The sequence below is a fragment of the Pseudophryne corroboree genome, chromosome 1 (genome assembly GCF_028390025.1).
Source record: "Pseudophryne corroboree isolate aPseCor3 chromosome 1, aPseCor3.hap2, whole genome shotgun sequence".
Classification (NCBI taxonomy): Eukaryota; Metazoa; Chordata; class Amphibia; order Anura; family Myobatrachidae; genus Pseudophryne; species Pseudophryne corroboree.
In genome coordinates, this window is record NC_086444.1 from 917,001,397 (window position 1) to 917,016,235 (window position 14,839).

General features: G+C 48.0%; 1 protein-coding gene across 2 annotated transcripts in view; it reads left to right on the forward strand.

Moving 5' to 3' along the window:
• PLK4 (polo like kinase 4) overlaps nt 1-14,839 on the forward strand; it is a 62,413-nt gene that overhangs the window by 10,356 nt on the left and 37,218 nt on the right. For both annotated transcript variants that reach the window (XM_063920319.1, XM_063920318.1), the window contains exon 9: nt 5,388-5,490. In XM_063920319.1, the coding sequence (XP_063776389.1) occupies nt 5,388-5,490 (103 nt within the window). The remainder of the gene's footprint in view (nt 1-5,387; nt 5,491-14,839) is intronic.

Sequence of the window (14,839 nt, forward strand, 5' to 3'; positions counted from 1 at the left end):
CTATACATATATAGCGCTCTGGTGTGTGCTGGCAAACTCTCCCTCTGTCTCCCCAAGGGGCTAAGTGGGTCCTGTCCTCTATCAGAGCATTCCCTGTGTGTGTGCTGGGTGTCGGTACGTGTGTGTCGACATGTATGAGGAGGAAAATGATGTGGAGGCGGAGCAATTGCCTATAATGGTGATGTCACCCCCTAGGGAGTAGACACCTGAATGGATGGCCGTAATTAAGGAATTACGTGACAGTGTCGGCACGTTACAGAAAACTGTTGACGACATGAGACAGCCGGCAGCTCAGTTAGTGCCTGTCCAGGCGTCTCAAACACCGTCAGGGGCTATTAAACGCCCGTTACCTCAGTGGGTCGACACGGACACAGACACTGACTCCAGTGTCGACGGTGAAGAAACAAACGTATTTTCCAGTAGGGCCACACGTTACATGATCACGGCAATGAAGGAGGTTTTGCACATCTCTGATACTGCAAGTACCACAAAAAGGGGTATTATGTGGGGTGTGAAAAAACTACCCGTAGTTTTTCCTGAATCAGATGAATTGAATGAAGTGTGTGATGAAGCGTGGGTTACGCCCGACAAAAAACTGCTAATTTCTAAAAAATTATTGGCACTATATCCCTTCCCACCAGAGGTTAGGGCTCGTTGGGAAACACCCCCTAGGGTGGATAAGGCGCTCACACGCTTATCAAAACAAGTGGCGTTACCGTCTCCAGAAACGGCCGCCCTTAAGGAGCCAGCAGATAGGAGGCTGGAAAATATCCTTAAAAGTATATACACTCATACTGGTGTTATACTGCGACCAGCAATCGCCTCAGCCTGGATGTGCAGTGCTGGGGTGGCTTGGTCGGATTCCCTGACTGAAAATATTGATACCCTGGACAGGGACAATATATTATTGACTATAGAGCATTTAAAGGATGCATTCCTATATATGCGAGATGCACAGAGAGACATTTGCACTCTGGCATCAAGAGTAAGTGCGATGTCCATTTCTGCCAGAAGAGGATTATGGACGCGACAGTGGTCAGGGGATGCGGATTCCAAACGGAATATGGAAGTATTGCCGTATTAAAGGGGAGGAGTTATTTGGGGGCGGTCTATCGGACCTGGTGGCCACGGCAACGGCTGGGAAATCCACCTTTTTACCCCAAGTCACCTCGCAGCAGAAAAAGATACCGTCTTTTCAGGCTCAGTCCTTTCGTCCCCATAAGGGCAAGCGGGCAAAAGGCCACTCATATCTGCCCCGGGGCAGAGGAAGGGAAAAAAGACTGCAACAGACAGCTTCTTCCCACGAACAGAAGCCCTCCCCCGCTTCTGCCAAGTCCTCAGCATGACGCTGGGGCCTTACAAGCGGACTCAGGCACGGTGGGGGCCCGTCTCAAGAATTTCAGCGCGCAGTGGGCTCACTCGCAAGTGGACCCCTGGATCCTGCAGGTAGTATCTCAGGGGTACAAATTGGAATTCGAGACGTCTCCCCCTCGCCGGTTCCTGAAGCCTGCTTTACCAACGTCTACCCCCGACAGGGAGGCGGTATTAGAAGCCATTCACAAGCTGTATTCCCAGCAAGTGATAATCAAGGTACCCCTCCTACAACAGGGAAAGGGGTATTACTCCACGCTGTTTGTGGTACCGAAGCCGGACGGCTCGGTGAGACCCATTTTAAATCTGAAAGCCTTGAACACTTACATAAAAAGGTTCAAGTTCAAGATGGAGTCACTCAGAGCAGTGATAGCGAACCTGGAAGAAGGGGACTACATGGTGTCTCTGGACATCAAGGATGCTTACCTCCATGTCCAAATTTGCCCTTCTCACCAAGGGTACCTCAGGTTTGTGGTACAGAACTGTCACTATCAGTTTCAGACGCTGCCGTTTGGATTGTCCACGGCACCCCGGGTCTTTACCAAGGTAATGGCCGAAATGATGATTCTTCTTCGAAGAAAAGGCGTCTTAATTATCCCTTACTTGGACGATCTCCTGATAAGGGCACGGTCCAGAGAACAGTTAGAGGTCGGAGTAGCACTATCTCAAATAGTACTACGACAGCACGGATGGATTCTAAATATTCCAAAATCGCAGCTGATTCCGACGACACGTCTGCTGTTCCTAGGGATGATTCTGGACACAGTACAGAAAAAGGTGTTTCTCCCGGAAGAGAAAGCCAGGGAGTTATCCGACCTAGTCAGGAAACTCCTAAGACCAGGCCAGGTGTCAGTGCATCAGTGCACAAGGGTCCTGGGAAAGATGGTGGCTTCTTACGAAGCGATTCCATTCGGCAGATTCCACGCAAGAACTTATTAGTTGGATCTGCTAGACAAATGGTCCGGATCGCATCTTCAAATGCATCAGCGGATAACCCTGTCTCCAAGGACAAGGGTGTCTCTCCTGTGGTGGTTACAGAGTGCTCATCTCCTAGAGGGCCGCAGATTCGGCATTCAGGATTGGGTCCTGGTGACCACGGATGCCAGCCTGAGAGGCTGGGGAGCAGTCACACAGGGAAAAAATTTCCAGGGCTTGTGGTCAAGCATGGAAACGTCACTTCACATAAATATCCTGGAACTAAGGGCCATTTACAATGCCCTAAGTCAGGCAAGGCCTCTGCTTCAGGGTCAGCCAGTATTGATCCAGTCGGACAACATCACGGCAGTCGCCCACGTAAACAGACAGGGCGGCACAAGAAGCAGGAGGGCAATGACGGAAGTGGCAAGGATTCTTCGCTGGGCGGAAAATCATGTGATAGCACTGTCAGCAGTGTTCATTCCGGGAGTGGACAACTGGGAAGCAGACTTCCTCAGCAGACACGATCTTCACACGGGGGAGTGGGGACTTCACCCAGAAGTCTTCCACATGATTGTAAACCGTTGGGAAAAACCAAAGGTGGACATGATGGCGTCTCGCCTCAACAAAAAACTGGACAGATATTGCTCCAGGTCAAGGGACCCTCAGGCAATAGCTGTGGACGCTCTGGTAACACCGTGGGTGTACCGGTCAGTGTATGTGTTCCCTCCTCTTCCTCTCATACCAAAAGTACTGAGAATCATAAGAAGGAGAGGAGTAAAGACTATACTCGTGGCTCCGGATTGGCCAAGAAGGACTTGGTACACGGAAATTCAAGAGATGCTCACGGAAGACCCGTGGCCTCTACCTCTAAGACAGGACCTGCTCCAGCAGGGACCATGTCTGTTCCAAGACTTACCGCGGCTGCGTTTGACGGCATGGCGGTTGAACGCCGGATCCTGAAGGAAAAAGGCATTCCGGATGAAGTCATCCCTACCCTGATCAAAGCCAGGAAGGATGTAACCGTACAACATTATCACCGTATTTGGCGTAAATATGTTGCGTGGTGCGAGGCCAGGAAGGCCCCTACGGAGGAATTTCAACTGGGTCGATTCCTGCATTTCCTGCAAACAGGACTGTCTATGGGCCTCAAATTAGGGTCCATTAAGGTTCAAATTTCGGCCCTGTCGATATTCTTCCAAAAAGAACTAGCTTCTGTTCCTGAAGTTCAGATGGCACCTTGGGATCTCAATGTAGTGTTGGGATTCCTAAAATCACATTGGTTTGAACCACTCACCACTGTGGACTTGAAATATCTCACATGGAAAGTGGTAATGCTGTTAGCCCTGGCTTCAGCCAGGCGTGTATCAGAATTGGCGGCTTTATCCTATAAAAGCCCTTACATAATTTTTCATACGGACAGGGCAGAATTGAGGACTCGTCCTCAATTTCTCCCTAAGGTGGTTTCAGCATTTCACTTAAACCAACCTATTGTGGTGCCTGCGGCTACTAGGGACTTGGAGGATTCCAAGTTGCTGGACGTAGTCAGGGCCCTGAAAATGTATGTTTCCAGGACGGCTGGAGTCAGAAAATCTGACTCGCTGTTTATCCTGTATGCACCCAACAAGCTGGGTGCTCCTGCTTCTAAGCAGACGATTGCTCGTTGGATTTGTAGTACAATTCAGCTTGCACATTCTGTGGCAGGCCTGCCACAGCCAAAATCTGTAAAAGCCCATTCCACACGGAAAGTGGGCTCATCTTGGGCGGCTGCCCGAGGGGTCTCGGCTTTACAACTTTGCCGAGCAGCTACTTGGTCAGGGGCAAACACGTTTGCTAAATTCTACAAATTTGATACCCTGGCTGAGGAGGACCTGGAGTTCTCTCATTCGGTGCTGCAGAGTCATCCGCACTCTCCCGCCCGTTTGGGAGCTTTGGTATAATCCCCATGGTCCTTTCGGAGTCCCCAGCATCCACTAGGACGTTAGAGAAAATAAGAATTTACTTACCGATAATTCTATTTCTCATAGTCCGTAGTGGATGCTGGGCGCCCATCCCAAGTGCGGATTGTCTGCATTACTTGTACATAGTTATTGTTACAAAAATCGGGTTATTGTTGTTGTGAGCCATCTTTTCAGAGGCTCCTTCTGTTATCATGCTGTTAACTGGGTTCAGATCACAAGTTGTACGGTGTGATTGGTGTGGCTGGTATGAGTCTTACCCGGGATTCAAAATCCTTCCTTATTGTGTACGCTCGTCCGGGCACAGTATCCTAACTGAGGCTTGGAGGAGGGTCATAGGGGGAGGAGCCAGTGCACACCAGCTAGTCCTAAAGCTTTTACTTTGTGCCCAGTCTCCTGCGGAGCCGCTATTCCCCATGGTCCTTACGGAGTCCCCAGCATCCACTACGGACTATGAGAAATAGAATTATCGGTAAGTAAATTCTTATTTTGTCACAAAAGGAGCTGGCAAAAGCTGTTTTTTATTGCTGTTGATATGAGGAATTTTACCTGACCGAAATTGCTCAGTCTAAAGCACAGGTTCTCAAACTCTGTCCTCAGGACCCCACACAGTGCATGTTTTACAGGTCTCCTCACAGAATCACAAGTGACATAATTAGCTCCACCTGTGGACCTTTTAAAATGTGTCAGTGAGTAATTAATACACCTGTGCACTTGCTGGGTTACCTGCAAAACATGCACTGTGTGGGGTCCTGAGGACCGAGTTTGAGAACCACTGATCTAAAGGAACAACATTTTTCAGACCTGTAAATGCGATCCACATATGACTGATGCTCAGCCTGAGTGCCCAATGGCCAGAATTGTCCGATTTGGCCACCCAAATGTGGAATGAAACAATGGAATCCTTGGTCAGCCAGAATGCACCTTGCTTGCACTGTTTATGGTTCATGCTTAAACCACTGTTCCTCTGTCTTGTTAGTTTTAGCATACAATGGCATGGTGAGATCAAAACCTCTATTGTGAAGACTTCTATCCACATTGAATAGTTTTCTAATATTTAACTGCTTAGCTTAGATGTGTATAAACAATGCTGCATTTTTAAAAAAAATCTAATTATAATGGAATTTTACCTTTTCTCTCCAGATTTATGTTTATCACCCAAATGAAGGTAAAGGATTTCCTGTGGATGACAGACCCCCATCTCCTCCTGAAAACATGTTAAGTTATACGTTTGACAGTTTACCAGGTACGGATAAACCTAAATAAATAACTTTAAATAATAAACTTTAAAAAGATAACTGGTGATACAGTATGATTCTTTTTAATGTGTGTGTCATAAAGGATTGTTTTATTTTTGTTATACAGGTTGAGTATCCCATATCCATATAATCCGAAATACGGAATATTCCGAAATACGGACTTTTTTGAGTGAGAGTGAGATAGTGAAACCTTTGTTTTTTGATGGCTCAATGTACGCAAACTTTGTTTAATACACAAAGTTATTAAAAATATTGTATTAAATGACCTTTAGGCTTTGTGTATAAGGTGTATATGAAACATAAATGAATTGTGTGAATGTAGACACACTTTGTTTAATGCACAAAGTTATAAAAAATATTGTCTAAAATGACCTTCAGGCTGTGTGTATAAGGTGTATATGTAACATAAATGCATTCTGTGCTTAGATTTAGGTCCCATCTCCATGATATCTCTTTATGGTATGCAATTATTCCAAAATACGGAAAAATACGATATCCAAAATACCTCTTGTCCCAAGCATTTTGGATAAGGGAGACTCAACCTGTATTAAGTTCCCCCATACCTCCCTTATTTGACATAATGATCTACCCTGAAAGAACTGCAGAATAATGTCAGATAGACAGATGTGTCCTCCTACATCAGTCATGCCAAACGGCTCCTCTTGGCACACCAGGTCACGTTAGAATCTTATAGCGTCTGACATCTTCTTTGCTTCTTTTTTGTCAAAAATGCGTCTTTGTCGCAATGCAATGAGACTAGGACATACGAGGAGACTAATGCTTATTAAATTGATATGACACTTGTATATATATCTGTGCGCGACGGAGTCTCTGTATCTGTAAATGAAGTGGTACAATGTAACAGCCGCAGCTTTATTCCAATACAACTTCTGTTCTGCTCTATATACAGACTCAGTCACACACGCAATATACAAGTGTCCAATATAAAATTAATCAGCACAGTCTCCTCATGTGTCTTAGTCCATTGTGTTGCAAATAAAACTCATTTTCTGCAAAAAAAAAAAAAAAGACACCTGACATTAGCAGAGTTGCATGGGACCTGGCGGCTCACTCACGCCAGGCATCTTGAGCTGCATGGCTTTATTAGAGCTTGATGTATGAGGATACATATGTATTATAATCCTTTTTGTGTGGTTCCAGAAACACACCACTCCAGACCCCATGGTCCATAATAATTTATTTTGGTTTCTCCAATTATTGACCACAATAAAAGCCAAACTATCTTTTTGGCTTGTTTTTTTTTTCTGACCCGTTCTCTAATTAGGGATCTTGAGACACTCGGTTGTGCAGTTTAGCTTTACAGCTTTTTAGGAATAATAGTGGTTGGAATTGGTTATAGCAGTGGTTCTCAAACTGTGTGCCGTGGTACCCTGTGGTGCCTCTTAACACTTGCAGGGGTGCCCAGGGTTGGTGGTCCAGGACCAATTCAAATTATTTATGGTCCATGTAATAGGCAAAACTAGTGCTGGTGACTGCCAGTCATAAAGTATATGGACAAACAGAAACAAATCTAGTCCCTCGCCACACAACTGAACCTAAGGATGATATATAAAAACAATGTACTTTGTATAGTACATATTTCTCTTACGTCCTAGAGGATGCTGGGGACTCCGTAAGGACCATGGGGATAGACTGGCTCCGCAGGAGACATGGGCACTAAAAAGAACTTTAGATATGGGTGTGCACTGGCTCCTCCCTCTATGCCCCTCCTCCAGACCTCAGTTTGATACTGTGTCCAGAGGAGACTGGGTGCATTACAGGGAGCTCTCCTGAGTTTCCTGAAATAAATAATTTTTGTTAGGTTTTTTATTTTCAGGGAGCCTGTTGGCAACAGGCTCCCTGCATCGAGGGACTGAGGAGAGAGAAGCAGACCTTCTTAAATGCTAGGCTCTGCTTCTTAGGCTACTGGACACCATTAGCTCCAGAGGGAGTCGGAACGCAGGTCTCTCCTAGCTGTTCGTCCTGGAGCCGCGCCGCCGTCCTCCTCACGGAGCCGGAAGATAGAAGCCGGGTGAGTATGAGAAGATAAGAAGACTTCAGAGGCAGCAGAAGACTTCAGATCTTCACTGAGGTAATGCGCAGCGGTAACGCTGCGCGCCATTGCTCCCACACAAAACACACACGGCAGGCACTGTAAGGGTGCAGGGCGCAAGGGGGGGCGCCCTAGGCAACAATTTAAACCTCTGGGACTGGCAAAAAAAAGTGTGTGTGTGTATATATGTATGTATATATATATATATATATATATATATATATATATATATATATATATATATATATATATATATATATATATATATAGGCTCTGCACTGTATATTGGAGATCCCCCGCCAGTTTTTAAAAGGAATCGAGCGGGACCGAAGCCCGCCGCTGAGGGGGCGGAGCTTGTTCCCTCAGCACTCACCAGCGCCATTTTCTCCACAGCACATCGCTGAGAAGCTGGCTCCCCGGACTCTCCCCTGCTGAACACGGTGACAGAGGGTTTTAAAGAAGGGGGGGGGGGGCACTTAATTTGGCGCAGTGAATATAATATAATAAAAGCGCTATCTGGGCAATTTTTCCACGGTAATTGGCGCTGGGTGTGTGCTGGCATTCTCTCTCTCTCTCTCTCTCTCTCTCTCTCTCTCTCTCTCTCTCTCTCTCTCTCTCTCTCTCTCTCTCTCTCTCTCTCTCTCTCTCTCTCTCTCTCTCTCTCTCCTCTAAGGACCTTGTGGGGGGAACTGTCTCCAGATAGAGAATTCCCTGAGTGTGTGGGATGTCGTTACGCGTGTGTCGGCATGTCTGAAGCGTAAGGCTCTTCTAGGGAGGAGGTGGAGCAAATGAGTGTGGTGTCTCCGTCGGCAACGCCGACACCTGACTGGTTGGATATATGGAATGTTTTAAATGCAAATGTGAATTTATTACACAAAAGGTTGGACAAAGCAGAGTCCAGGGAATGTACAGGGAGTCAAACCCTGCCTTTTACTATGTTGCAGGGACCTTCTGGGTCTCAAAAGCGCCCACTATCCCAAGTAGTAAACACTGATACCGATACAGATTCTGACCAGTGTCGACTATGATGATGCAAAGTTGCAGCCAAAATTGTCAAAAAGTATTCATTATATGATTATTGCAATAAAAGATGTGTTGCATATCACAGATGACCCCTCTGTCCCTGACACGAGGGTGCACATGTATAAGGAAAAGAAACCTGAGGTAACCTTTCCCCCATCTCATGAGCTGAACGAGTTATTTGAAAAGGCTTGGGAATCTCCAGACAAAAAACTGCAGATTCCCAAAAGGATTCTTATGGCGTATCCTTTCCCGGCTAAGGACAGGATACGGTGGGAATCCTCCCCAAGGGTGGACAAAGCGTTGACACGCTTATCCAAAAAGGTAGCGCTGCCATCTCAAGATACGGCAACCCTCAAGGATCCTGCTGATCGCAGGCAGGAAACTACCTTGAAGTCAATTTACACACATACGGATACCTTACTCAGACCGGCGATAGCGTCGGCTTGGGTTTGTAGCGCTGTAGCAGCGTGGACAGATACCTTATCTGCTGATATAGATACGCTGGATAAGGAAACCATTTTATTGACGCCGGGTCATATTAAAGATGCTGTCCTATATATGAGAGATGCTCAGAGGGACGTTGGCCTACTGGGTTCCAGAGCCAACGCTATGGCGATTTCTGCTAGACGAGCCCTATGGACCCGACAATGGACGGGTGATGCAGACTCGAAGAGGCATATGGAGGTTTTACCTTACAAGGGTGAGGAATTGTTTGGGGAAGGTCTCACGGACCTAGTTTCCACAGCTACGGCAGGTAAATCAACTTTTTTGCCTTATGTTTCCTCACAGCCTAAGAAAACGCCACAAAATCAGATGCAGTCCTTTCGGCTTTTCAGCCACGTCTGGGTTCGCTCACAGGTGGATCCCTGGGCAATAGAAATTGTTTCCCAGGGTTACAAGCTGGAATTCGAAGAGGTGCCTCCTCACCGATTTTTCAAATCGGCCCTACCGGCTTCTCCCCCAGAGAGGGAGATAGTTTTTAAATGCAATTCAAAAATTGTGTCTTCAACAAGTGGTGGTCAAAGTTCCCCTGCTTCAGCAGGGGATGGGGTATTACTCAACCCTGTTTGTAGTCCCGAAACTGGACGGTTCGGTCAGACCCATTTTAAATTTAAAATCCTTAAACCTATACTTAAAAAGGTTCAAGTTCAAGATGGAATCGCTCAGAGCGGTCATCGCCATCCTGGAAGGGGGGGATTATATGGTGTTCCTGGACATAAAGGATGCATACCTTCATGCTCCCATATATCCACCTCATCAGGCGTTCCTGAGATTTGTTGTACAGGATTGTCATTACCAATTTCAGACGTTGCCGTTTGGGCTTTCCACGGCCCCGAGGATTTTCACCAAGGTAATGGCGGAAATGATGGTGCTCCTGCGCAAGCAGGGTGTCACAAATATCCCGTACTTGGACGATCTCCTAATAAAAGCGAGATCAAGAGAGCAGTTGCTGAACAGAGTATCACTTTCCCTGAAGGTGTTGCAACAGCACGGCTGGATTTTCAATATCCTGAAGTCACAGTTGGTTCCAACGACTCGTTTGCCTTTCTTAGGCATGATTCTGGATACAGACCAGAAAAGAGTTTATCTTTCAATGAAAAAGGCCCAAGAACTCATGAATTTGGTCAGGGACCTATTGAAGCCAGAAAGGGTGTCGGTGCATCACTGCACTCGAGTTCTGGGGAAGATGGTAGCGTCTTACGAGGCCATTCCATTCGGCAGGTTCCATGCGAGGACTTTTCAATGGGACTTTCTGGACAAGTGGTCCGGGTCACATCTACAGAATTATCAGAAGATCACCCTGTCCCCCAGGGCCAGGGTATCTCTCCTGTGGTGGATGCAGAGTGCTCACCTTCTAGAGGGTCGCAGGTTCGGCATTCAGGACTGGGTTCTGGTAACCACGGACACGAGCCTCCGAGGTTGGGGAGCAGTCACACAGGGAAGAAACTTCCAAGGTCTCTGGTCAAGCCAGGAGGCTTGTCTTCACATCAACGTCCTGGAGTTGAGGGCTATATACAACGCCCTTCGTCAAGCGGAGAAGTTGCTTCGCGACCTACCGGTTCTGATTCAGTCAGACAACATCACCGCAGTGGCTCATGTAAACCGCCAAGGCGGAACAAAGAGCAGAGTGGCAATGGCAGAAGCCACCAGGATTCTTCGCTGGGCGGAAAATCATGCAAGCGCTCTGACAGCAGTCTTCATTCCGGGAGTGGACAACTGGGAAGCAGACTTCCTCAGCAGACACGATCTACATCCAAGAGAGTGGGGACTTCATCAGGAAGTCTTCGCAGAGATTGCAAGTCAGTGGGGATTGCCTCAGATAGACATGATGGTGTCACGTCTCAACAAGAAACTACCAAGGTATTGCACCAGGTCAAGGGACCCTCAGGCGGTGGCAGTAGACGCCCTGGTGACACCGTGGGGGTTCCAGTCGGTCTATGTGTTTCCTCCCCTTCCTCTCATCTCCAAGATATTGAGAATCATAAGACGAAGAGGAGTACAGACAATTCTCATTGTTCCAGATTGGCCGCGAAGGGCCTGGTATCCGGATCTGCAGGAAATGTTCACAGAAGATCCGTGGCCTCTTCCTCTCAGAGATGACCTGTTACAACAGGGGCCCTGTCTGTTCCAAGACTTACCGCGGCTGCGTTTGACGCCATGGCGGTTGAATGCCGGATCCTAGCGGAAAAGGGCATTCCGGATGAGGTCATTCCTACTCTGATAAAGGCTAGGAAGGACGTGACAGCAAAACATTATCACCGTATATGGCGGAAGTATGTATCTTGGTGTGAGTCCAGGAATGCTCCTCCGGAAGAATTCTATCTGGGCCGTTTCCTTCACTTCCTACAGACTGGAGTTAATTTGGGCCTAAAATTAGGCTCCATTAAGGTTCAGATTTCGGCCCTATCCATTTTCTTTCAGAAGGAATTGGCTTCTCTCCCAGAAGTACAGACTTTGGTGAAGGGAGTGCTGCATATCCAGCCTCCTTTTGTACCTCCAGTGGCACCCTGGGACCTTAACGTGGTGTTGCGGTTCCTTAAGTCTCCCTGGTTTGAACCACGTAAAACGGTGGCATTAAAGTATCTCAATTGGAAAGTGGTCATGTTGTTGGCCTTGGCATCGGCTAGGTGAGTGTCGGAGTTGGCGGCTTTATCTCACAAAAGCCCCTATCTGATTTTCCATGTGGATAGAGTGGAATTGCGGACTCGTCCTCAATTTTTGCCCAAGGTGGTTTCATCTTTTCATATGAACCAGCCTATTGTGGTGCCTGTGGCTACGCGGGACTTGGAGGATTCAGAGTCCCTTGATGTGGTCAGGGCATTGAAAATTTATGTGGCCAGAACGGCTAGGGTTGGGAAAACAGAGTCACTGTTTGTCCTGTATGCAGCCGACAAGGTTGGAAATCCTGCTTCGAAGCAGACTATTGCTCGCTGGATCTGTAACACGATTCAGCAGGCTCATTCTATGGCTGGATTGCCGTTACCAAATTCTGTAAAGGCCCATTCCACTAGGAAGGTGGGCTCTCCTTGGGCGGCTGCCCGAGGTGTCTCGGCATTACAGCTGTGCCGAGCTGCTACTTGGTTGGGTTCAAACACCTTTGCAAAATTCTAAAAGTTTGATACTCTGGCTGACGAGGACCTCATGTTTGCTCAATCGGTGCTGCAGAGTCATCCGCACTCTCCCGCCCGTTTTGGAGCTTTGGTATAATCCCCATGGTCTTTACGGAGTCCCCAGCATCCTCTAGGACGTAAGAGAAAATAAGATTTTAAACCTACCGGTAAATCTTTTTCTCCTAGTCCGTAGAGGATGCTGGGAACTCCGTAAGGACCATGGGGAATAGCGGGCTCCGCAGGAGACTGGGCACTCTAAAAGAAAGATTAGGTACTATCTGGTGTGCACTGGCTCCTCCCTCTATGCCCCTCCTCCAGACCTCAGTTAGAATCTGTGCCCGGCCCGAGCTGGTTGCACACTAGGGGCTCTCCTGAGCTCCTAGTAAAGAAAGTATTTGTTAGGTTTTTTACTTTCAGTGAGATCTGCTGGCAACAGACTCACTGCTACTAGGGACTAAGGGGAGAAGAAGCGAACCTACCTGCTTGCAGCTAGCTTGGGCTTCTTAGGCTACTGGACACTATTAGCTCCAGAGGGATCGAACACAGGCCCAGCCTCGGTCGTCTGGTCCCGGAGCCGCGCTGCCGTCCCCCTTACAGAGCCAGAAGCAAGAAGAACGTCCTGGAAATCGGCGGCTGAAGACTTCGGTCTTCATTAAGGTAGCGCACAGCACTGCAGCTGTGCGCCATTGCTCCCTATGCACACCACATACTCCGGTCACGGATGGGTGCTGGGGGGGGGGGGGGGGGGGGGCGCCCTGGGCTGCAATTAGAGTACCTTAACTTTGGCAAACAACACATATAGCTTATTAGGCTATATTATATGTGTAAAAGTCCCCTGCCATAATACAATTATAAGAGCGGGAGAAGTCCGCCGAAAAAGGGGCGGGGCTATCTCCCTCAGCACACTGGCGCCATTTTCTCTTCACAGTGCAGCTGGAAGACAGCTCCCCAGGCTCTCCCCTGCAGTTTCCAGGCTCAAAGGGTTAAAAAGAGAGGGGGGGGGGCACTAAATTTAGGTGCAAACTGTATATAAAAAAGCAGCTATAGGGATAAATCACTTTCTATTAGTGTAAATCCCTGATTAAATAGCGCTGTGGTGTGTGCTGGCATACTCTCTCTCTGTCTCCTCAAAGGACTTTGTGGGGTCCTGTCCTCAGTCAGAGCATTCCCTGTGTGTGTGCGGTGTGTCGGTACGGCTGTGTCGACTTGTTTCATGAGGAGGCTTATGTGGAGGCGGAGCAGGTGCCGATAAATGTGATGTCGCCCCCTACGGGGCCGACACCAGAGTGGGTGGATATGTGGAAGGTATTAACCGACAGTGTCAACTCCTTACATAAAAGGCTGGATGACGTAACAGCCATGGGACAGCCGGCTTCTCAGCCCGCGCCTGCCCAGGCGTCTCAAAGGCCACCAGGGGCTCAAAAACGCCCGCTACCTCAGATAGCAGACACAGATGTCGACACGGAGTCTGACTCCAGTGTCGACGAGGTTGAGACATATACAAAATCCACTAGGGGCATCAGTTGCATGATTTCGGCAATAAAAAATGTGTTCCACATTTCTGACATTAACCCAAGTACCACTAAAAAGGGGTTTTATGTTTGGGGAGAAAAAGCAGCCAGTGTTTTGTTCCCCCATCAGATGAATTGAATGAAGTGTGTGAAGAAGCGTGGGTTTCCCCCGATAAGAAACTGGTAATTTCTAAAAAGTTACTGATGGCGTACCCTTTCCCGCCAGCGGATAGGTCACGTTGGGAGATATCCCCTAGGGTGGATAAGGCGCTCACACGTTTGTCAAAAAAGGTGGCACTGCCGTCTCAGGATACGGCCACCTTGAAGGAGCCTGCTGATAGAAAGCAGGAGGAAATCCTGAAGTCTGTATATACACACTCAGGTACTATACTGTGACCTGCAATTGCCTCAGCATGGAGGTGTAGTGCTGCTGCAGCGTGGTCTGATACCCTGTCGGATAATAGTGTTACCCTCGAGAGGGATACTATTTTGCTAACCATAAAGCATATTAAAGACATTGTCTTATATATGAGGGATGCACAGAGGGATATTTGCCGGCTGGCATCCAGAATTAATGCAATGTCAGTTTCTGCCAGGAGGGTATTATGGACCCGGCAGTGGACAGGTGATGCTGATTCTAAAAGGCACATGGAGATTCTGCCTTATAAGGGTGAGGAATTGTTTGGGGATGGTCTCTCGGACCTCGTATCCACAGCAACAGCTGGGAAGTCAAAATTTTTACCTCGGGTTCCCTCACAGCCTAAGAAAGCACCGTATTATCAGGTACAGTCCTTTCGGCCTCAGAAAAGCAAGCGGGTCAAAGGCGCTTCCTTTCTGCCAGAGGCAAGAGAAGAAGGAAAAAGGCTGCACCAGACAGCCAGTTCCCAGGATCAAAAATCTTCCCCCGCTTCCTCTAAGTCCACCGCATGACGCTGGGGCTCCACAGGCTGAGCCAGGTGCGGTGGGGGCGCGTCTCCGGAACTTCAGCGACCAGTGGGCTCGCTCACAGATGGATCCCTGGGTTCTGCAAGTAGTATCACAGAGATACAAGCTGGAGTTCGAGGCGACTCCCCCTCGCCGTTACCTCAAATCAGCCTTGCCTGCTGACCTCAGAGAAAGGGAGGTAGTACTGGCGGCA